This window comes from Cinclus cinclus, chromosome 2 (genome assembly GCF_963662255.1).
Source record: "Cinclus cinclus chromosome 2, bCinCin1.1, whole genome shotgun sequence".
NCBI lineage: Eukaryota > Metazoa > Chordata > Aves > Passeriformes > Cinclidae > Cinclus > Cinclus cinclus.
In genome coordinates, this window is record NC_085047.1 from 44,492,671 (window position 1) to 44,518,360 (window position 25,690).

The 25,690-nt window shown below is 38.5% G+C and overlaps 1 protein-coding gene across 1 annotated transcript in view; it reads right to left on the reverse strand.

The window, feature by feature from the left end:
- Nucleotides 1-25,690, reverse strand: part of GUCY1A2 (guanylate cyclase 1 soluble subunit alpha 2) — a 133,035-nt gene that overhangs the window by 89,766 nt on the left and 17,579 nt on the right. Inside the window, exon 4 of the mRNA XM_062514629.1 lies at nt 15,502-16,220. Within this exon, the coding sequence (XP_062370613.1) occupies nt 15,502-16,220 (719 nt within the window). The remainder of the gene's footprint in view (nt 1-15,501; nt 16,221-25,690) is intronic.

Genomic DNA, 25,690 nt, shown 5'->3' on the forward strand with positions numbered 1-25,690 from the left:
ATTTGCACAGAGTGCTGTACAAACTTTGAACACTTAATTTTATAAGAAAATCACACACTAAGTGGACTATATATTGTTCAAGCAAGCTGCATTCTCAAAAATAAGAGAAGAAAATTTTAAAACTCGGATTAAAAGCTATGTAGTAAAAGCATTAGGGGAATTTCCCAGCCAGTAACAGTAGCAACACAAACCAGTGATGCCAAATAATTAGGGGAATTCAAGGGCAACTCTGCCTCTCATGGGTGCTTCCTCCAATGCCTGCTGTCCTGAACAAAAAAAATAAATTACTGAGACGTAATATTATCTTTCATCTAAGAAGACTTTTAATGCAGTGCATATCAAATTGCTTTCCATATCCTACATGAATAGGAAATAAATAAGGTTTTGTTTGTTAGAGATGGAGGAAGGAACTTTTTCATTTGACACTGGTAGGCAAACTCTTCAAAAGAAAATTTTTGCAAATGCCTGACACGACACAGGTACACTATACACTGTTGCAATGTGAACTCCTAAAATCTATGTTCACTTTTCATTTTTCAGTGTTTTTCCTGATAGAAGCATATGTAAATAATGGTCTATATGGCCTCACTACTGTTTTTCCATCTCCTGCAAGAGTGTCTACAGAAGGTGCACTGTGTTACAATGTACACACTGTGATCAACTGAAGCCCATTTTAGAAGGATTACACACCTTATTATTTTCTGAATGCAAACATGATACATGCCATATTTAAAATCAATTAAGATATAATTTTAAAATATTATATTATTAACAAATTCAGAAGTAAGAAAATTCTGAATTTCTGAATATCAGCAGTGGTACAGCCAAAATATGTGCTGGTGATTTTATTCATGTGTTCTGATTTACTTAGCAGAAATCTTTAAATAGAAAAAGAAAACACTTCAATGAGAAATTAAAAAAGAAATCGAGTTTGGCACTGACTCCAGTGCCAAGCAGGTAAGAAACGCTGCCACAGAACTGTTTGTTCTCTCGCAAAGTGCAACAAAATGCAATTTCTGAAATACAATTTGATTTTAGTTGTACAGCATAGTGATCTGTAATTCCAACAAAAGGGTACTTGAAGAAATACATTTTTGTCTGTTTTCACCGTAGCTAAAATCCTGCCTGCCTCCTTTATAGTAATTTGCACAAATCCTGTTGAATTTAGTGGAGACAGGACATTTCTTCCAACAAAGATCAGCACTTTTAGGCATTTGTGCACCAAGCTCTTAGGCAAGTGCAATGTCAAGTGCAAGACTCTCTCCGACTGTATTTGTTGTTTGCCTGTGTAAGAACTTGCTTTTTCCCTACAGCTTTTTAGTTTTCAAATCCCTACATTTTGCAAAAATACATCAAACTTAAATAAATGGGTTCCAGTAACTAGGGCACTCAGGTAAACTTTTCAAGATGTTTCTGACCCCAGTTTAAAACAAACCTTCCATTCCCACTCCTCTGGGAGAGGTTATTTTAAATCTAGATCACTTTCATGAGCAAGAACAGAGAGTCACATTATTAGGTTCTTATCACAGATCTGCAGTGGCAGATTGACAAATACCCTTTACTGATATATTTCTTCAAAGGGAATAAACCTACAAATTAAATTAATTTCTCAGTCTTAATTCTGCTAAGGGGAAGATGGGTTTACTCATGGCCTCTGTAATCTGCTGTGGGATATCAGTCCTGTTCAGCAGAATGCCTTATTTCTGTTAATTTTCTCTAACTCAAGTGGGAAAGCACCAGACAGCCTTTAGGTAGATTACTACATACAAATACAAATGCTTGAAGAATTACACAGGAAAAGATCTGTTAAGCTTAAACACCCAAGGCATTTTTTTTTTGGGGGTGATTCATACATCACTTCTTTCAAAAAAGTAAGCCTCATGCTTTTTAATCTATGCAGGGATCAAAAACTCTCTCTCTTTTCCATAATTCCACGACACATTACCAAACACTGATCATCTGTACAATTTTCACTTCAGCAGACATAATTCGGAAACACATGCAGATACTCTAAAAACGTTAATAATTCTTCAGCCTGTTAGAAAATGGAATCTGTTTTTCCTTCACATGTAATCCCTCTGCTTCCCCAGTCATGTGCGAAAGCTCTGCTTGAACAGCAACCACTAACACTGGCTGCATAATCCACCAGATAAAGCAATTAACAGAGGGAAACTTAAGGCCATGTCTGATCTGGCAACTAGCTATTTCTGTCATAAATTTGAATATTTGCATAGCTGGGAAAAGTGTTACAAAAAAGTCTCCTTTCAGGAAAGGACCCTCAGTAGGAAAACATTCTTGCATCTGCTTAAAGAGAACTCTTGACTATTGGCTTCTGTGAAGACTATTCAAGGCATAAAAAATTGCAGTGCTGTTTCTTAATTTGGATGACTGACTGGCACAAATATTTTCAAATTCCAGGGCTATCACTGCTAAAGCATCAAAGCTGGCAGGGACCTGGAAACCCTGAAGAACCTCATCTGTGCTTTATTCAAGGAGAAGCATATTGCACATGTAAACCTTGCCCACAGAGAGGGGATGAGGATTCCCTCTGCCCCAAACTGCTCATGAAACACAGATAAACAAGGGAATAACAAATGGATTAGAAGACAGACCAATGAAGAGGTACATGTCCCAGAATACTTTTTCAAAAACATCCAAAATTCACAGCAAGTGAAGAGCCAGGGTCCAGGTTTAGAGACCTGGTCATGCAAAGTGGAGAGTATAAAAATGAGTGAAAGGGTTACAGAATAAGACAGATGTGCTCTTTGCTTTGCATATAGTCAGCTCATTTAACTACTCACTGATACAGTTAATTTGCAAAATATTTTTTTTGTTCTTTGTGTGCCCACCATGTTCCTGGCCAGCCCTGCCAATGGAAAGTTCAGTGTGCTGGAGCAACGGGCTGGCACATCCTTTGGAGTTCCACCCAGCCAGACTATTCCCACAGAGGCGCCTTCTTTGAGTGAAGATTCAATGCCAAGAGCTTTGCTGATAGGCTATTTCATAGAGAACATTTGTACCTGCATCACAAAAAAGCCAAGAGATGAAACTTTTCACATCATCATCCCAAACACCTCTCTCAGGTGAGGTGATTTCCTCATCAGATAGCATGTTAATGCCTTGTATATCATGAATTTTCAAAATAACACCTGCATTAAGATTCACTGCAACAAATATTTCACTTAAAACATCTTAAAACAGTCTCTTGGATCTGCACTATTTTCTTAGATATTCCTTGGTCAAATTCTACCTGACTTCACAGATAACTAATATCCTTACTCAGAGCAGCATTTGATAACTTCACTGTAAAATCTCAGTGAAAGGAGCCTTGGGTTTAGCCTACAAAAGCCATTTGTAGCTTTTAAAAAATTCAGAAAGAAACATTTGGGTGGGTGATTAATCAGTTCTTTCACCTCATAATTTTGTAGAGCTGTAGGTAAAAACAACGGGTGCAAAACAACATTTTAGTCACTTCTGATTATTAATTGGTGATTTTTTTGACATCTCCCATAACTAACACTACAATCACTACCTAACACTACACCACTTCTACAGTGGCTATAGAAAGAAGTCTTAAAATGTCAGTCAAATTAACACATTCAAAAATATGAGGCTTATACAACATTTTAAGTCACAATTTGTTGAATGGTATGTTCTTTTTTTAGATGAAAAGGCCTTTTTTTCTAAAAAAGAAAAGAAGAAGATTATTTATGATTGCATCTCTCTTAAACTAAAAAAATTCAGCAATACAGTATTGACGACATTAACGACTCCTATTTAGAAACAAAAGTCTAATTCCCAGAACATGCCATATGGAACACTGCTGTTACCAAGTTTCATACTCAAGGCATTTGTAGGAACAGACACCAAATGTATTTTCTGCACTTCATCATCATCATCATCATTGAAAGTTTTAGATTGGAAGGGGCCTTAAAGATTATCTAATTCCACCTAGCCTGCCATAAGCAGGGACACCTTCACTAGACCAGGTTGCTCAGAGCCACACTGAACGAGTCCTGAACATTTCTAGGGATGGAGCAGCCACAGTTTCCCTGGGAAACCTGTGCCCCACCACCCTCACAGGAATGAACATCTATTCTAAACCTATTCTCTTGCATTTTAAACCCATTCCCCCTTGTTCTATCTCTACACGCCCTTGCAAAAAGTCCCTCTCCAGCTCATTTGTGACCCGCTTTAGACACTGAAAGGCTGATATAAAGTCTACCTGGAGCCTTCTCTGCTCCAGGCTGAACATCCCCAGCTCTCTCAATGTCAAATGAGACTTTATTTTCTTCTCCTTACTCAAAATAAATACCTTATTCCAAAGTAATCCTGTTGAAACTGGGCTGATGATAACTAGTAAGGCAAATCAAGATGTAACATGTTACTTACCCTGAGCAAAGGGACCAGGTTTTGGTCCCACAGTAGCAGCACAATACACTTAGTTTAGAACTGTAATTTGATTTCAGTTATCAGTTAGGGGTGAGGAGGTCCTGACCTCAGCCACTGGCACTTCTCTTTGGCTTTATGCTGTCAATTTTATATCCTTTGTTTTTACAAACCTCCACGCCTGAGTACACCAATACTCACAGAATGAACTGGTAACAATCCACTAAAAAAGTATGTAATTTCTGGACATTGCAAACAGTGGGTTGCTAGGATGGTTCTTCATGTCCTGCTAGTCCAGTGTGGCACCCTGGTGTGTCCAACACATTCAGTGAGCACCAATATAATTATATAACACCATGGGAAAAAAACAGAATTGGAGCAGTAAGTCAGTTATTTTTAAACACTGTTTATGTATTTGTTAGTGTTATTCCCACGTCCTTGGAATTCTCTGTGGAGTTCTCTATCACCCAAAATGGTTCCAAAAGCCTTTCAGGACCCTCTGATGCTGCTGAACACAACTAGGAAACCTCTCAGATGTTTCTGCATTTTTGGCTGACAGAAAATATTTTCTGTTTTTTTATGCTCCTATTCCCAGGAACAAATGCCAGAAACTGAATGTTCAAGACACAGAACAGAAGTTATCCAATAACTGAATTTGAAGCCTTCCTGAGCAAAGAGGAAATAGACTGAATCAGAAGTCCTCTGAGATGAGTGAGAAAATTTGATGCCCTTTTAATGATAAGTTCCATGCTTCTTTCACATGAAAATTAAACAACACTGCTTGTCTGCACAGCACTCACATCACTGCTGCAGACAATATTTTTGTAGCAAGTTTTCCTTTAAAATTAAGAACTAAATACAATTCAGTGAAGCTGAAAAATCAAAGTTCTTTCAATATGAAGTATCTCCTTTAATACCTGCCAAGCACTGGTATTTTTCCCCTTGGGTGTCAGTGGAGCTGGAATTAACACAGACTCATCTGTTCTTTTTTTGGTAGTTCTCCTTCACTGGCAGTAACAGAACTCTGAGAATACAGGAGCTCTTCATTACTTTTGCCTGACTTCTACCAGGTGCAATGTCCATGGAAGCAGAATGTACTTTCACAGGGGAGCCATCTAAAAGTCTGCACAGCAAAGGACTCTGAACCACAGCAAGCGCAGCCAAAACAATCTCCAGGCTCTGTTAATCCATTCAAACATTCCCTCTGCTGGGTGCCTTTAATGTAACCAAGCAGAAAGTACCAACAGTTTTATCAAAAATGTAATCATTCTTTTAAGTTAAACTTTTAAAATATAATTCATTTAGCATTCACTGGCAAGTGTTACATTAATACAAGAAATCAGCCTGTGGTGTATTGTATGAGATCAGTTTCAACATCATCCCTTTCTAAGCAAGGTTGTCCTGATAAGGAGCAGCTACTTGACAATTGAAATGATGCAATACTCCTTCTGGGGGGTAGGGTCAAAAGGAGAATTTAAGCTGCATAGCATCAATGGAAGGGGGGAACACAACTGCGTGCCCCGACCCACAGCTCGTGCCCATCCTGCAGCCCATGTCTGACAATCACTGAACTTCCCTGCTCAAACACAGCCACAACAGCGCCATGTGCCCAGGTGCTGTGAGGGCCTGACCCACCACACACTGAACAAAAAAGGAGTCTGCCCTGTGTGACTTTCCTCCTCCAGCCACTGGGCATGACTTCCCTTCTGTTTTGGGACAGGCGGATCTGCCCTTCAACAGCCAGCGATGAGGACTTCAAAGCTATCTCAGTTTGAATATCTTTGCCCATTAAAATACCTGCTTAAGGAATTTATTTATTAATAGACTGTTTGCAAATTTGGAGTCATTCTTCATACTCTTCCAAACACATCGCAGGCCAACTATTTTTATGCTCTAGGCTTTTACTTTATGATTTTCAGAGGCAGTTATCTTTGCAACCTGTCAATGTAAGCCACCTTTTTTTTTTAAAACAATTCAACATATTGTGTGCACTGTCTCAAACAGGATCCTTTTGAGCTGCATTTTCACCAGAAGAGACATTTTTAAAGCTACCAGCTCAACATTTGAGGAGGAAAGTACAAGACTGAAGTACTGCGACATGACATGATCAGATCCTACCAACTCCAGTGCTGACAGCAATCCACTAAAGCCACTGGAATACTCCTACGAAGACTGTCAGATGGATAGAGAAAATAATAGCTGAATTTGTTTTTATGAAGATCGCACAAAAACTTCGTAACAGCCCCTTCTAAGAAAGGGAAAAAAAGGATTAAATCTCTGAAGTGTCAAAGAAAAAGAAAGGTAATGTCAAAATGAAAATTAAGTATGTTTTTATTCCTGTTACAGTTGCATAAATGCTGCTCTTCCAGTGAACCCACAGCAGAATGAGAATCATTACAGAAAAAAAGCTGCTGTCCAGTGTGAGCAAGAAGATCAATTTCTGTTCTTACACAGAACAATATATATAATAAATAGATAATTGAATATAGAATATAGAATATAGAATATAGAATATAGAATATAGAATACAGAATATAGAAAATATATGTAACTCAAAAGTTTTATACATTAAACTCAAAATATATAATATATATAAAACTCACAAGGCAGACCAAAACTACATTGATCAAAATGTTGAAAATAATATTTCAATATGCCTTCATGTAGGACAAAATTTTAAAATGTTTACATCTTTCTGAGGTGTTGCAGTACCAAATGTTTATTATTTGCTTGCAGTCTGCAAAGAGGAAAAATTTTATTCTTTTTTAAGAGGAAATTTATGTGTTAGGAGTATCTTACATGCCTGTCCTGTGTCTGCAGAAAAAATATTTAATTATTTTCTCAGATACTCAGTCTAAGTCCTCACTTATAAAAGTCAAAGCTTAGTGACAGGAACAAATCATATAAATCTTATTTTATGGGTTAAGTAGTTTCACTGTCTTTAATCATGACAATTGGGGGGTACTATGTGCTTTTTTAAATGAAATGTGTCTTAGATATTCTAGCTGGAGAGAATGTGAATACATATGGGTATAAAATGCATATTCAAAAAAATGAAGAATGAAACAAACTACAAAATTTGGGGAATCCTCACAACAGCACATTACAAATCTCTAATTTATTTTTTTTTTTCTTTGCTTAGCACAGGCAGAAGAACCTGGACTCATCCCTGTGTTCCCTCTAAGCAGTACCTTGTTTATGTAACTTCTACATCTAATATATCGCTTAGTGAGATAACTTCTACCTTAGCATGCCTCTAAAACCTTCAAGTGCCAAAGGAATATTTCCAGAGTAGCAAATCCAGTTATCCAACCACTGGGTCTGCCTGGCTGGCTGTACACTTGAACTGTGACTCTGTCCTCAACACTGTAAAGAATTGCAAAGGAAAGGCTCGCCCTTTCTGAGTGAGTACTCTGGCCTCCTCAACCATTTCATCCTTGCAAAACACATGCTGAAACCATGATCAGCACTAGTGGTATGGGTGATCTGCAGTTACTGACACTGTCAGTCTCTTGCAAGACCCTGGAGTAGAGCAGGGTGAATATCACACATCCTTGGCAAGAGTAAAAGCCAGCAAAACGTTACCTAGTCAAACTTATCCCCAATACTGCTCAGAGATAGCAGAAATATAATACCTAGCACTGCACCTGGCTAGGTATTAGCAAATCAGCACCTGCCTTGGAGCCCTGACTTCTGCAAATCACTATTATCTCACTCTTTCATACTATTGCTAATTATTCCTAATGCAACACCAGCTAAGTGTTATTTCATAGTAGTATTCCCTTTGATTCGAGTATTATGACCTACAAAATCTACAATGTTGATTCAGCTAGCCATATATTCCCAGAATATAAACGGGCTCAAATGATGGTACAGGTCTCAAGCAAAGTAATTTTCTATTAACTGCCTCTTCAGTCTGGGTCCGTGGCCCAGCAAAACATCAGCAAGGTTTTTGTTTCATAGAGAGTCTCAAAACTCCAGAGCTTTGTTTCCCTGGAAATAAAGCATGAAAAATCCACAAGATGCATGCCCAGTGAGCATGAATAAATTAATATTTAGAGTCAAGCCATGCTGTTGTCAACTACAAATTAAGACAAAGACTACAAAGACTAGATATTTATGAGACATGATCGGATGAAACAAGCTAAGTAGTCAAAACTGGTCCAAAACTACTAAGCTACACTCAAAACCAAACAGGAAGGGTATCTCATGGTTTCAGTCTGAGGTTTGAAGACAAAATTTAAGGTAAAGGCAGAAAGTGATAAGCTTCCTCTTTTGTGAGGGCTCTTTGGCCATGCAGGACAGTTCTGCAAGCGACCTGGGCTAACTCAGGCTTGCCTTCAGGCATGGAGCATCTTCCAAGAGTAGGGTTAGCAGGAGGTGTAGAAGTGGCTGGGTAGAAGTGGCCTGACAACTGAAAGCTGACAACACAAGTAGTGCCAGCATTTGCATTCGCTGCCCCTCGGAGCAATAAACCCAATGTTTGCGCTCAGAGGAACACCCTGGGTTCTCACTGGCTCCAATTCTCACCCTGCACTTGAGAGAGCTCCTGCACAAAGCCCACAGTCCACAGGGAGACACTCTGGCTTGTTCCCCTTCCTTCTAAGTCTGTTCAGCCTCTGCAAAGAGACACATCAAGCCTGACTTCATGCTCTGTCATGCTGGAGGTGCCAGGACAGGAAGGAGTGAGGCAAAGAGTGACTGAATGTGTCTGCTTTAATTCAACCATCCCAAGGAAAAGGGCTTTTTACTCACATCACACCCAGTCAGATTACATGCCATGCAAAACACAGTCACTCAACAGCTCAGATAAGCAAATGAGGAAAAGCATGAAAGCGTGCTGTGAATAAGCAACACTTAATTTTAGTCAGCAGAAAAAAAAGAGGTAGGAAAAAATGCATTCCTGAAAATCTAACTGAGCTGTATCTAAGTATTCCCATATTGTAATGCAAAAATCAATGAAATGCACTTTTTTCCAGTTATGCAGTTATGACATAGTGTAGTTTAGAAATCCATTCAAAAGCTCTGCAGTAAATAGAGAAGTATGGACATTTTCATGCTTCCTTATCAAAACATGATACAAATCATAGAGGGAAAAGCTTACCACGAAGTCATATTGTTTTAATAGCCAATTCACTTGACAAAACAATTTCCAAACAGCTTCTTTGTTTTTCAGCTAATGTAAATGAAAAGGAAGTATTTTAACTTTAGATTGCTTCACTTTTTCAGTCCTATCACTGAAAACATTTTCAAAATGGCATTTTCATTGGCCTGTCTTAAAGTAGAAATACTAACAATTCTGGGCCCATTTCACAGTGTTATTGAAGTTCTGCAACGCACAACTGTTCATGGGATAAGAAAGTCATGTCATCTATTGTTTCTCATAACCCACCACAATCTCTAGAAGCAGTCAAGCCAGCCAATCCAATTCATCTTGAAAAAACATCGAAGTCCATACACATTTTGACAAGCAAATGGGTGGGATATCAGCATTAACAGAAACAGAAGACACAAATTTGATTCCAAGAGCTCATTGAGCCTGCAAGGCAATGGGAGCTTAGTGTCAAAAGCTGACTGGCTGTGAATAAATCAGCTCTAGCAAAAAATCAGAATTCCTAGAACATAAGTGACGGATGTCCCTTATGCTGGAATGATTTTCAGGCCATTTAATTTCAATTTTATTAGGAGAAGAGGAAAAACAGTTACAGAGCAAAAGCAAAACACAAGATTGTATACAGTGGGTTTTAAATTAATCTGCTAGTGTCAGGACTGCTTGCTTCATTCCGTTGGCCCAGACTAAAAATACAGAAGAAGGAGATAAAGAATTGACTCTCAGTATAAAAAGGGAGGCAGCCTACTTCTAGCATTTAAAAAGCACTACTTCTTTACAGTTTCCAATGGTCAACAAATACACTGGGGAAAACACACTGGGAAAGTGCTTTGCTGAAGCAAGGGGCAAACAGGCTTCTTTGCCAGCTGTTTTACTCCTTACTCAATGTCCACACCTGGCTGAAAGTTGCCAGAGGCATCTCACATTCACAGTTTCTAATAAGCAGTAGACCTTATGTCCACAGGATGCCACAGAAGCTGACAGTATGAACTTCCCATTGTTCAAAAGGTGCTAGAGAAAATTATGGAGGCTTGGTCCTGAGGAGGCTATCCCATGCCACATCCTAGATACCACTGCAAGAGGACATGCTTTCATCCCATGAAAGCTAAAAGTGAGGAGAGCGTTTCACAGAGAAGAATGCTGCAGGCTCAAACTTTATCTTACCTGCTTCATAAAGGATTGTCTGCTGGTCACTGTGAGAGTCAACATGCTGGTCTGGATGGACTTTTCATCATTGAATCACTCAATAAGCTGAGTTGGAAGGAACCCACAAGGATCATCAAAGTCCAACTCCTGGCCCTGCACAGGACAGTCCCAAGAATCACACCTTGTGCCTACGAATGATATGTGAGTGCTCCTTGAACTCTGCCAGGCTGGTGCTGTGACCACTGCCCTGGGGAGCCTGTTCCAGCGCCCAAACACCCTCTGGGTGAAGAACCTTTTCCTGATATCCAACCTAAACCTCCCCTGACACAGCTTCAGTCCATTCATAAAGCTGAATGATATGTGGCATTTAGAATGTCTTCCATTATAAAAATTTCAGAGAGTCATTTTTGTCAAACCCAGTGTTTTGTATTTTCAGATGTTTTAATTTATATTTTAATTTGTAAGGTAAACTTTTTCCCCTTAATAAAAGTATTTTATGTCTAAAATTACTGGAAAAAAATTAACTCGCATATATAAATAAAAATATTTTTTTTGCCAGAACACATTTTGCTGTACTGTTAACTGGGAAGTTATTATTTTAATAAAATATTCAAAGCAAATACATTCCATCACAAAAAATAGTCCGGACACCTCCAGTAATGCAGTTTTAGGTGCCAGCTTTATTCTTAGACAATTTCTAAAGGGCTCAGAGGCCTAAGTCAAAGCCAGTGAGTATCCTTACAAAAGCTGATTTATTTCAAATGTGGAAAAGGGCTGTTAGTCTGAGGAAAAGAGCAGCAAAAGAAGGAAAATACAGCTCCACAGCATATGGCAGGGAACCTGAAACGCAGTTTCAGAAATGTGGGCACCAAAAGTGCTGGCAGGGCTCATCCTGTTAATCCATGTACTGAGAGGGCTGCTTCTGGACCGAGGTGTCAGGGACAGTGGGGTCCCTGCGAGGGCAGCCCCATCTCCTCTCAATCCACCCAGCACCAATGGCTCACGGGGGGCACGTGAGCAGAACGTGCCAGAAGAGTCAAAGCAGGAGAGCCATTCCTTGTGTTCCCATTCGGCTAAAAACCAAAGCAGCTCCAGCCACCTCACTGCACTGTCAAGGAGAAGAGTATTGCTATCATGTCACAGATGGCCTTGCTCATTAGTACAGTCTCAAAGTGACTGTGCACAGGATACACCTGTCCGGAGCTTCCAGCCCCTGTCTGGCCTGGAAAAGGTGGAAAGGGTGGAAAGGAAAGGGTGGGGGGACACCAACCTGCCCTGCATGCACAACTCACTGCTGGCTTGTCAGCTCCCTCACACGCCTGCACCTTCACCTCAGTGGGTGGGCTTGACATGGATTTGGCGATGGATTTCAGACTTATCCCTCTTAATTTAATTTCTTATCCCATATGTGACTCCACTAACGTGCACTGAACTTCTGTGAAGTATGGCTGTATCAACCATGAGTGAAGCCATAAGATACCAATCCCAAGTGCTTAATTGTCACAATAAATTTATTTCTTATTGTTGCAATAAAGAATTGCTCCCATAGAGAGGTATAGAATGAGTTTCCTTAAAGAGGGTAAACAGCAAACACTGTGACCTTGTTACACTGTGACTTTGTTATGTTGGGACAATATCCAAAATCTGGAAAATCTGACTGGATGCTAGTGAAAGTCCCTGGTTAAACACACACACAATTAAAAAAAAATATAGAGTGAAATGTGAAAAATAACAGAATGTTTGTATAAGAAGTAGAGCAACAGGGCCCTTTAACATCTGGGTAGCAACATACCATAAGAAAAAAAACAGTAACAAGCATTTAGCTGCATAGGAAAGCAGGAAACATGGTGTTGGAAATGATGTTTAAAGCTAGGTATGTTCTTAAGGTGGGGGGGTTTTGGTTGGGTTTTTTGTTGTTGTTGTTGTTGCTGTTTGGTCTCTAGAACAATGGGATCCTGTAAACGCTCTGAGCTCCAAGGAACAACTGGTGACACCCCAAATTATCAAAACTTTGCTGAGATATTGATGCATGAGGCTGTGCTTTTGCAAAGGTGCAGAAGCTCTGTCCTGCAGAGCTGTCTGAAGTGCTACCCATCACCCAGACCTCACAAGCCTTATATCAGAAATTTGAGATAGTGTTATTTATTCCAAAGATTCAAATACCAGTAAATTGAAACACACAGGCGAGCCTTTAAATAAGCTGGACAAGCACTAAACACCCTGAAAGCCAGGACAGGTGTTGTGGGTTTGGTTGTTTTTTTTTTGTTTTTTTTTGTTTTTGTTTTGTTTTTTGGTTTTTTTTTTTTTGTTGTTGTTGTTGTTTTTTTTTTAATTTTGCTTCTACATGTTTAGTTAGGGAAAGAACATGATTTGAGACTTACTGAACACAGAGCTGGTGTCAGGACTAAATGAAAACTGTTTTCTTATTCTGTCTTTCTCACTGCCAGTCTGAAAAAGATATATGATTTATGCATTGAAATGAAAACAAGTATCTTTTGAAGAGGGGCTGGAATGTCCCCTATTCATTGCAAAGCTTTCAATTTATTCTTTTTTTAATGCAAGAAGACATCTGATCAGCTTCAACACTGCAGCAGAGTTGTCTGAGTCACATGCCTACAGCTGCCATTTAAGGTAACCAAGGCTGAAAAAGTGTCAGTTACTGCAGAGTCAGATTATTTATCATCTTTTGAAGACAAATAGCTGTAAGCGGGATGCAATTCCACTATGAACTGAATAGCAGTGTGTGACAAAGAAATAGGGAAATGTCTAAGTCAGTAACCAGCAACTTTTAAGCAGCTTATAGCCACTGATCTACCTGCCTAATATTCAACTTCCAAAAAAGTGCTGGCAAATTGAAAATGAGCTAAATGAGTGACATAGCTATGGGAAAATAATACAGCACGCAGTTCCCAAGGCTCAGTCTACTTTTTTTTATCCAAAAAGGACTTGAGCATGACATAAACTGTATTGCTATATCCCTCCTCTCAAAATCTCTGCAAGCACGTCAACCACACCCTATGAATCTGTGCAACTCCTTTTTTCATTTAAATTTTTTAAAAAGGGAATATCTAGAAAAATGCATCATATGCTGAGGTGTTTTTAACTATTCACAAGCAAAAATTTTTTGAAAGTGCTTATCAAATTAGACAGAAGAAAATACCTCTTCAGATAAACTGATGTTCTCAAATTAATTCCCATGCCTGCAGCACAACAGCTCCTCTGCACCTCACCATCAACCCTTTTGCCTCTTATTCACACCTTACTCTTCAAGGTACAATTTTTCCTCCTAACCGCAGGCAGGAAAATAATTTTGTTTGCTGCCATCCCCTTCAACCTGCTTCTCTGTCGTCAATATTGCCTAATCTAAAATCCTGCCTCCAGCCAACTCCACTTCTGCCACTTCTAAGAGCATATGAAACCTGTCCAGGTAAGAGAATATTTTGTGTGTTCAGCTTAAATAGGGAAAAAGGCTTTGAAAGCCTCCTTCCCCCACCTAAAACTTCCTCCTCTTCAGAGTGATTTACAGCAGGTTCATGAAGAGCAGAAGACAGTCAAAGAGCTGTGATTGTCCTGAGAGAGGGGAAGGTTTCTGAGAGGGATAGGTGTGTTCTGCATGAAGTATCATGAAACCAGACTCTTTCAAAGGAGAAATAAGTGTGTCATAAGGTAACTCAGAGCCAACACCTCCACCCATTTCACACCTCATTTCCTTCTAGTAATTAAAGGCTAGGGTGACCATGAGGACAGATTCTGATAAATAAACTCCTTTTTGGTTTTGAGAAGGTTGAATTACATCAACTAATATAAAATGAACTCGTTTGTTTCTTTTGGGGGAACATGCTGTTTCCAGAGGAGAATGCACCAGACGTACGCTTTTTGGTGCCAAAGTATAGTGACAAAGAGAAGCTGGAAATATCGCTGCTGTAAGAAGTAACTGTATTTTGAATCATCACAGAATCATAGAACCATAGAATGGTTTGGGTTGGAAGGGACCTTAAAGATCATGCAATTCCACTTAGGGCAGCAGTATTTCCAAGGCACCCACACGCAGACTTTCAAGCCTTCAAGCAAGTTTTAATGCGAGCATTAAGTACTTCGGTGCATAAAACCTAGCACACTACTTCACACCAAAAAGCCTTCCTGTAATTCAAGGATAGGCATTGAGACAAACTTCATCCAACCACTGGAGAACTCCAGAACTCCAGAACTGAAAACATGTTCACATATTACTCAGCTGAATGCACTGAATTCAACATAGGGCTCACTGGTTAAGGTAGCTCTCCCCAAAACACTGAGGAAAGAGGCAGTGTAGGCAGACAAGTGCCTATTTGAATGACTGGAACACAATAAAACTGGTGTTAAGTGATACTCAGCACCACTCACAGCTCTGGTTTCCTTGGGTGCAGGGTGAGAGGTTAGAAGAAACCTATAGAAAAGCAGCATTCCAAAAGAGGGAAGTAAGATATAGTAAGGTGGCAATGAGAAACCTGCAGTGAGAATCTTTCAGAATAAATACTGGAAGCTAGTGCCTAGTAAATGGCTTAAAAAATATTCTTATCATAATATAGCTGGAGTAAAATTTAGGATTAGATATTTTATTCAAGCTGTACTATTCAACCCCACGGGGCAGAATTTTCTGAATGGAAATGGCATGATTTGCTACAACTTCACAGGCAAATCATATACATAATCTAGGAAAATATTCACTTGGCTGGGGAATATCATTTAGCACCTGTTTGCAAGGCATGAGGGAGCTTTCTGGAGTACACAGGACTTGAGCTGCTTTTCTTCTGAGCAAAAAATCCTTTCCCAGAACACACATATAAGCACATCTGCTTCCAAATTAATATTCTTACCTTATCTTTACTTTCAGAGTCAGCATCCTCAAGTTTGGTCCGAATGACAAAGGGTGTAGATAACCTCAGGAGAACTCGTTCAAATGTGGCACTGATTTTAGGAGAGACTATGTCAAAGCAGTCTTGAAATTTCAGGGTTTTATGAGTGTCACATCTGAGCTGCTTCCTAAGACCTTCTCCAAGCTGGAGAACCAGCATGTTTGGATCAAACATCAGGTGAAAAGGGAAGGCTCTGCAGAAGGTGCTGATACTAATCCTCAGGTCTAAGGGGGACTGGGAAGTTCCTGGTGGAAGTGCCTTTGTGGTATTTGCATTTTCATGTTCTTTGATAAGGAAAGTTAAACAACTGCAGTTACCTGGGTTTGTCCCCTCTGAACACAACTTATCATTTGTGACCTGTTCTACTTCCACTTCCAAGCGGTAAATCTTCTTTGCTGCTGCTTTTATCATTCCTGTCATTGCAAATCCCACAATCTGATGTGGGTGAAAATAATGAAGCATGAGATTGCCTTCAGGGAGTTCTTTGCATAGGAAAGAAGGAGATTCCAGGGTGGCCTGTCTTCCAAATGAAGTTCTAATATGCTCCAGCAAAGCATCAAAGCCATTGAAGAAGTCTTGAAGGGTCCCACCTACAGCTCGAAGAACTCTTTCATTCTCGTCAAAGCAGATATTGAAGAATTCCTCCCCAAATTTTTCTTGCATTTCCTCAAACTTCAGACCTATAGGACAATGAGACACTGATTATCAGCAACATAGTATTGTTACTGCGTCACATTTTCCCTCTTTCCTCTATTTACCCAGTATTTTTTCCAAAACAATGAGGAAAGCTTTTTCACTAGATACCTAGCCATAGGCTTCTGTGGTGCTTGGGAATAACCTTAGCAGCCATTTTTTGAAGTCCTCATTCTTCCAGCTTGCTGTCCCAGCCAGTTATTAGTGGGCCTGTTTCCTTTTCCCCACTGGCAGCCAGTCTCCATTACAATTTCCCTGACCTTTGCATGTCACATCCAGGCCACTGTGGGAATGCACCCAGGCATGGCTGCATCCCTTCCACTGCTGACCTGGCTACAAATGAGGCTTCCACTCTTACAGCCCCCCTATTCACTCCCTCTGTAAAGCATCCAGCTCTCCCCAGCTGCTTAAAGAACAAGATACTGGGACTCAAAGTCAGTTGTTTGGCATTCCATCCACAATGTAAAGCCCTGCAGTCAGATTACACTTTTAATAGCTGGCAAAGGGGGACTGTGAGTTTTGCAGGGCTTTTTTAGACAAAATACTTTTCTCATTATAGGCATTGGGCACTGCCACAAGATACAAAGAAATAATTACTTCTTTTATGTTGCCTCCAAAGGAGAACAAAGCCTTTTCATTTTAAGCTCTTACCTACACTCGCCCATCTTTAAAAAAACCCTGCCTCTTAAGAGCAGTCTACACAGCTAGGAGATGGGACAGCTCTGTGATATCTCAAAATGCCACTTCAAGTTTATATCACATAAATTCAAAAGGTTTTTGATTTACAGAGGTGATAAGGTTGGCATTGCTGAAGGGATGAAAAAATACCAGTAATGGAAATTTGTATCAAATCCTGTTCCAGTTTGTTATTTACAGTTTTAAGGACGACCTACAAAAAATATTTTTGAGATGGTTACCAAGCATTTTCCACTGTCTTAATTTAAGGAAGATACGCTCTATTTTGTTTCAACTTTACTATGATATAATCCCCATATCCTAGTAGTTATAAAATTAATCAGATATTTGTATTGTTTTAAGATGTAACAGAATAAAAAGAAGTATATATCAGCTTTATGAGAATTACAAATATCCAGAGTTCAAAAGAAATTAATACAGAAATTAACAACACAGTTTCTTTATTTCTTCAGTACATTGAAATCATATAGAATTACATGTCAGTCAACTAGTTGAACACCTTAAAATTTATCTTGAATTTGAGCAGAAATGAAGGTCACTTATTTCTTTCCTGAGGACACAACAGGCCCTTTATTTTAACGTGTATTCAGCATGCTTTATAGCATTGGCAATACACCAGTGGATCACGATACTTCTCATTGTTTAGACTACTTCTAGTCTTTCAATCTGAGAAAAACAGTGGTTAATGACTTTTATATCTGAGGTATAACAGGGGACAGAAGTCATGTTGTTTGTCGACAATAACCTTTAAGAATTTCAAGGCAGTGTCTGAACTGCCTATGTACACAGGCATAGTAAACACAATCAATATTTGCAAAGGATTTCAGTGTTCCCCAGCTTTACGGCCTCCAATGATATATGATTAATAGCAAATTCAAATGCATAAAATTACATATGTAAATATGACAACATAAAAACATGACAAAGCGTATTTTATAAAATAAGTAACAGCAATCATTTCGGAAAGTTCATTCAAATGCCATTACTCATAAAGAAATTTGGTCACTAAACTAGGTTATTACAAAAATATTCCCAGGATCTTTTATGACCACAGATGGTCAGCTCTGCAGTTAAGCCAAAAGAAAGTACCTCTGGTACACAATGCCCCCTAATATCCTGACTCAGAAAACTGTGTGCCAATTCCTGACTCACTGCCATTACGTCTGCATGACATGGTAATTGTAATATCTTACCAAAAAAATACTCACTGTAACCCAAGAAGAATTTATTCTAACCCATACCAATAATGTCATAACTGGATATAAATAGCAAATAGCTAAGAAATAATCATATTAATATGCAGAGACAAGCAGATATTCATACTTTTAAATCTCATTTTTCTGTATAGTGAAGTGTGAACAACTTTAGAAGTCTGTGTGTAAAAGAGAGCAGTCAAGCAGGGGCACCCAAGACTGTAAGATTGAAGAGGGCAAGAGGACAACACCAGAAACCCCTGGGCTATTCATACAAATGGCCAAATACATCCCAGAAGGCCTCCCAAAAGACAGCACAGGTGAACTGCCTTTCAAGTGTATTATACAAATACAGTGGAACTGCTGCCCTGGCACCACTGAGTGCAAATGTGGTTTGCAAAACTGATCACTCCTGGACTCTGCTGCCTGAGGTTTTGCTGATTGTTGTAGACTGGTCTTGCTGTCCATCCTGGAGAACTGGCCATTCAGGCTGGATGCAACATACTGACCCCAAGCAACATGAATTATACCATGAAATTCAGGCACTTGACCTGGCTCAAGGATGTGCCACTACTTTTAAAAACTTCTGAGCTTTGAACTGAGTTACACACAGTGCCAGCAGAAAATCAGATCAGCTGTAATAGAAAATGACCAAACTCAACCAAACTGCTGGTCCGTGTTAGTCATGAATTTTCTCTACAAGAACAGACACTATGATATACTAAGGAAATTAAACTAAGTCAAGCAACCTTCAAAACCAAAAATCATAATGTTCCTATTAAGGAAGTTTCTTCCTTAGACTTACCAACACGACATTAATTTGTGCATGAAGCATTATGTTTATCTTTCAATTAAAAATATTTATTGAATAAATACCTATTACACAAACACACACAGACTAAATTTTTCTGTATTTCTCTGCAAAGCCATTGGCTTCAGTGATGTCTTTCTGTAAAGGTGCACAAAATATTTTATATATTTTTTACTGAATTATTCCTGCCTCTCTTACTGAAACAAAGGATGAACAGATGCTCACCTAGAACTAATTCTGGGTATACTTCAGTATAACCTTTTCACTTGCTACCATATAAATGATCCTAATCTTTTGCACGTCCTCTACGGGTTTTCCCCCTACCCATATTTCTACACATAGCTGCTGTGCTTTAAGCCCAGCTGGCAAGTAAACACCACACAGGCACTTGCTCAGCCCTCCACCCCGGCGGAATGGGGAGGAGAATCAAAAGTAAAACTTGTAGGCTGAGATAAGAACAATTTAATAACTGAAATAAAAAGAAAATAGAGTAATAATAATAATATTAATAATAATAGTAAATTGTAATAATTATGATAAAAGAAAAAAAAAACAACTACAAAATAAGACAAGTGATGCCCAAGGCAATTGTTCACCACAAAGCCAGTCCCTGTCCTCGTCCAGGTCACTCCCCCAGTTTATACACTGGGCATGACATTCTAATGGTGAGGAATCTTCCTTTGGCCAGTTTGGGCCTTAGCTATGCTCCCTCACAGCTTTCTTGTGCCCCTCCTCATCAGCAAAGCATGAAACACAAAAAAAGTCCTTGGCTTAGGATAAACTCTTACTTAGCAACAACCAAAACATCAGTAAGTTATCAACATTATTGTCATACTGCATTCAAAACACAGCATGTACCAGCTACTGAGGAGAAATTAACTCTATCCCAGATAAATCCAGGACAATACCAGACTGGGAGATAGTTTTATTACAAGCAGAAAAGCCTTCATGCTAAAAAAAAAAGAATCGCAGAACTCATTGCCTCTGTAGTGCATACTTTACTATACTGGTAACAGGTTAGTTGTTATCTTTAAATAATACATTTGGTACGATTTCAAATTTCAACAAAATCTTTTCACACTCATCTCACATTCAACTGTTGAAATTGTTCAATTGTTTTTGTTTGATTTTGCAGTGGAGCTATTCAAATGGAATATGGCATTGAAAATGTGAATCAACTTCCACTCATCAAAACTGACAATTTGCTATTCCATTCTAAAAAGTCTGAATTTCTATTCTTTCTTTTTCACTGTGGACCTCTAAGCAAAATTTTCATTCATCTTCCCAGGAGAAAAAAATATTTGATATCTGTATGAGGGCCCAGCACTTCCAAATGCAGAGGTCACTGTGCTCCCTTATCACCTCAAATGTGACCCCAACAGGGCTTACTAACGAGAACCAGCTTCCAATTAACACAGAGGAAAAGATCTTCCTTGGTTTCACTGAGACACTTTACTAAATGGTAGTAATACATAATAAACCAAAAATCACCCCAACGCTTTCCGCTGCTCCCCAACTGAAGTAACTCGTTATCTTGAGCTTCTGCTCTTTACAAACCTTCTACTAATACAGCAAATGAAGTTCTCAAAATTCATTAGTCTCAATTTATTTTCCTCCTGGAGAGGGATCTACTGTGTTCCTACTAGTTAATCTAAGTCAGGAGGACAAATCACATCTTAACTTTAATTATATTTTTTTCTTAGCATTTTCTTTTTGTTGCTTTTCCTTACAACGTCACTTTTAATCTAGTCCATATTGGAGAGAAATTAAATAAGCACATTGGAAACTGAGGCAAAACAACCACAGAATGAAAATATTGCTACAGACCTCCACTAAAAAGCACTTTTGAATCTGTGAAAAATTATTATTCTTTGAAAATGTGTCTCAAAGACATTAAGAGAAAGGATCCTATACATGCTAACCAGATCCAAAACTGAAATCTTTAAGCACAGGTTCAAAGTACAAATTAAGTATTTCACTGAACTGGAGCAAAAATAGATTACTTTATCCTGTAATAGCATGCTAGCAAAAGGTCTTCACTTTCTTTTCAGCAGTTAATGTAAACTGAAAACACACTGCAAAATGTCAGGGAATTAATACAATATTTTTTAAGTATTCTGTACATTACGAAGTGGAGAAATTAGGTAAGGATCTGCTCCCATAAAGAAAACTGCAAATCATAGGCTCTTGAGAAACAATCAGAAGATAAAAAAATGTGATGTGATATGATAAAAAAATCAATTTAATCCAGTAATTGGCACAGCATGCAGAAGCAGCTACAAGCCATCCAGTTTTTCCTAAAAGTAAATAATGAAGACAATGGCTGCAGAGTGGCCAGCATCTGACTCATTTGGCATTGAAAAATACCATTTTTCTGAGATACCATTCAGAACCTGTAAATATCAAACCTGAAGGGGCTGGAACAATTAAATATGCAATTCCAGACCTCATACTGCGAACAGCAACAGAATTTCCCACCTTCAGTTATAACAATAAATGTTTTTGGATTGTCAAATTTTTGGCATCAGTAACATATTTTCCTTAAACAGACCTGTGGACAAAAAGACAGGTGGCAGTTCAGAATTCCAAATAATTACTTCAGATGGTAGGGAAAGCAAAGTTTATTCTCAGAACAAAAAAGGTTTTCTTGTGTACAGACTAATGCTGAAGGTACATTAGATGAATCATTTGGCTTGTGAGTATCTAATTACTGTATACATGACTTTGATTTTTCTTCATTATGATTGCAAATTTATATCATCCTGGGAATCCAGACAATGTTCTTCTATTATCTTTTTGGTGTTTTTTATAGAAATGCAATAGCATCATTTTATGCCTTTACATATGGTTGTGACACAACTGAAAATTATATACAACACTTCTCTTACAATGGCATGCAGGGCCTGCATTATCTTTCAAGATTTCACTAAATGAGAACTACTGTTAAAAAGAATTCATGACACTTGTTCACCCAATATTTCTTTCATCCACTTTTAACGAGGTGGTTTCTTTCCTTGTCCTCTGACCAGTGATAGAAATACCATTGTAATTACTGCCTCCTCATGAAGAGCTGATCACCAGTTCTCAACATAAATATAAAAGATTCTACTCAAAACTGTTGACACAGGAAGCTCACATGGGACATTAAGAGCAGGCAGCAGAAGACAGTTTTGCTCCCATACAGTGCTCTCAGTAGCAGCCAATTCTACAAGCAAAGCCAAATTCTACAAGCTATGTGAAGCCAGACTATCATGATTTTATGTCCCCCACCACAACCTGGGAAGCTCAGTGCTTATATTTGTGCAAGGCTTATTAAATGAAAGCTGCAATCATTAGATTGGTAGTTCCTAAAAATTAGGTTTGTTTCATGCTAACTCTAAAGATAAAATGGTAGTAAGGATTTTTTTCATTTTATTTTTTTTTCTTTTCATTAAAATAAATATAAGTCTTTGAATTAACATAGGGAGCAGAACTGCACTACCTGGAACAAATAAAATTGCAATGAAATCTAAAAACTCTGCCCATGAAATGCAAAATCATCTCTCATAACTCCTCACATATATAAAGGGGCTCAACTCATCTGACTAAATACAGAGCTCCTGGAGTCTTCATAAGGCATCCAAGACATCTACAAAAGAACCAACAGCTAGCTCCTGCATCTGCCAAGATGAGGGACCTAAGGAAGACCCACACATTTTGGAAGGTTTGACAGAGGCCACAAGACACCTCCCAGCACCTCAGATAATGACAAACACCTACATTTAGTCAATGAATCATGGCCAGAATACATTCTTTATAAATAGACTTCTACAAGATGCTATTGTACATCATAATTTCAAACCGCGCATTATCTGCTGGTAGTTCATCTAGTTTCTAATAATAAATAGTTCTGATTTGAGAAGAGTGGGATGTCTAAGGACATTTGGTATAAACATTTGTCCTTTTCCAATTGAGATCTACTCATCTCAGTTTTGACATCACATGAATTACGTGCTTTTTGTTTAGATTACTTTTGTGTTGCCAGTGCACTGTAACATCTGCTAAATAACAGGAGCCCTGTGTGTGTAGCTTAGACCCCCCCAGGATAAAGTATTATTAGAATCCATTAGTATTGCCAATCCTCTTGGCTGTGTATCATTTCCTTTTATGCCATTGGTAAACCAACAACTTTAAAGATAAATCAGTCTGTGTATCCTAAATTAGTTGCATCTAAAGACTATCCACAGTTCCTAGGGTAAAGGGAAGTGATAGAAATTTATATACTTTCAATATCTTAGCATGTACAGTTCCCAGATACCTCCCAAGCAATCAGTGTACCAAGCCTTTGTTCATCTCTCCAAACACTACACCTGATCTAATCTCATGGTAGGCTAAGATCTGTCCTGGCACATTCTTTTCAATTATTTCCTCTTCAAATAAAGTATTTCTCAGCAGTTATTTAATATTCCTCTTCAACAACAGAGTATCATAAAAGCATAAAATATTCAGAGTTGGAAGTGGAAGGGACCTACAAGGATCATCAAAATCTAACTCCTGGCCCTGCACAGGACATCCCCAAGAATCACACCATGTGCCTGTGAACATTCTTCAGGCACTTCTTGAATTCTGTTTGGTGCTATGACCACTTCCCAAGTGCTCCACAGTGGAGCAATAAAAAGTGAACAGCCTTCATCTCAGTGAAGCTCTCAGTCCCCTCTGAGTGAATAACCTTTTCTTCACATCCATCCTAAACCTGCCCTGACACAGCTTCATGGCATTGTCTCATATAAGAGCTAAGATTTTCTTAGTTTCATAAAGGAAACACAGTTCTTTAACTTTGACAAATGCACGGAGAACAAATGACTTTTATAGAATTATGCCCTTTGTACTAAATGAAGGATCAGCCCTGCAAGATATATTTAGGCATGAAGTGATTTGCCCTATATAAAGCAGCCTGTAGCACACGTTCTTTTTGGTAGTGGCAAGCAAATGTCAACCAAAGCAAGAACTCTCTAAAACCTTGCACTAACAATGGATTCCACCTCCTCCTTCTCCTCCGTATCTTGAGGAGGCTGAATCCAGAAACATGATTTATCTCCCTGACAGGACAGGGCTGTGGGCCAGGATTCCATACAACTTATCACTAGGGTATTAGGGATTCCCTAGGGAACTGTGCCATGTCATCCTCCAAACAGAAGATGCCCAGATAGACAGACAGGCAAATTCCTCACACCACTCTCTCAAGCAAAATCAAGAGGAAAAGCATTATTATACCATAAGTTATAAATGTCTAATAGGAAAACCTCTTGCAATACACTTGAGTCTACATGCAGAGCTGACCTAGCCATTGATATGTGCTATGCATTTTTTAAGGAAAATTAGGTAATTGTAGTAAAATTTTAGGAGCCAAATTTTTATGACACGAAAAAATAATTCTGTTGTATAAATTATTTCCTTGAATCAAAAAAATTGAGGTGAATTTTTTTCTGTACCTTAAGCAATGGAAAGTCAGATAGGTAAAATCACTTCTCCAGGCCTTTCTGCTGAAACCATGATCTGATACAAGTGCATTTTTTACTTGGGACTGTGTGACCAAGTGTTATTTATACAGTGTGTCCAACACAGTGCTGCACTACATGCAATTTAGATATTGCAGTCTAAAATACACAAATAGGCTTTCAAAGACAACACTTCTTCCATGTTGTTAGAGACTGGGTATGAACAGCTACAGCTGCTTTGCAGATTTTGCACAACAGCTCTTCTTATATGACTTTAAGAATTTAGGTTACTTTTTATTAGTTTTACTGGCAAAGTGAGGACAGATTACACAGTTCCTCAGCAAGATGCAAAGAGGCTCCAAAGGAAATACCAACGCCATTTAAAAGACAGGTAACTGCCTTGGTAAAGCTAAGATTTCTTTTTTTTTCCCTGTGAAGGACTGAAGAGTGAAAAATAGTTCACGTTCACAAAGGCTACATTAATTGTTTGCAGTGTCTGAAAAGAGTGTTTGGAGGAGATGAGGTGAAGGTTGTACAATTTTTATCTCACTCGTGCATTTGGAATGTGAGAAATACCACTTGATATATTGGAAGTACTGATTTGGGTTCAAAAAGGAAAATTGAGTATTTCTCTACTGCTTTGTAAAGTTCAGTAGCACAGACTTCCCTTGAATATCTGCCAAAAAAAATAAACAGAAGATAGGTCATGAAGGCTTTATGTTCCGGAATAAATTCCTTACAACAGCAGTTACAAAACAAGAAAAAAAGTTTTCATCCATAATTTCCTATTGCCAAAGTTTTAATCTGCAGCTATGTGAAGGTTTTCTGCTTTATTCTGGCAGCATTTAAGTAAAAATGCACGCTCTAATCTTACTTGAAATCAAATTATTTTAAATCATGAGGACAAAAGCAGTCCCAAATGATATTTTCTGTCATTGCTCAAAATGCTGAATGTACAAAGGGTATGAAAATGTCTTTACTTCAGGAAGGTTGAAATCTGAATAGCACTGACATATGGTTCAAAAGATTAAAAAAATCCTGTTATCTCCATTATACAGATGGGAAATTGAGGCACAGAAAGAATGAAAACTTGCCCAAGGTCAAATAAGAAATCTCTTCAGATACAATTCTTCTCTCTAACATACCTCAGTATAAGTTTATAGTCACCTAAGAAAGAAATGTGGTAGTAATCTACACAACATACTTCATCATGGACATCTTTGTCTTATTTTTTCTAAAGTAAGTTCAAACCAAGACCGTCAATCTCCTCTGAACACAGT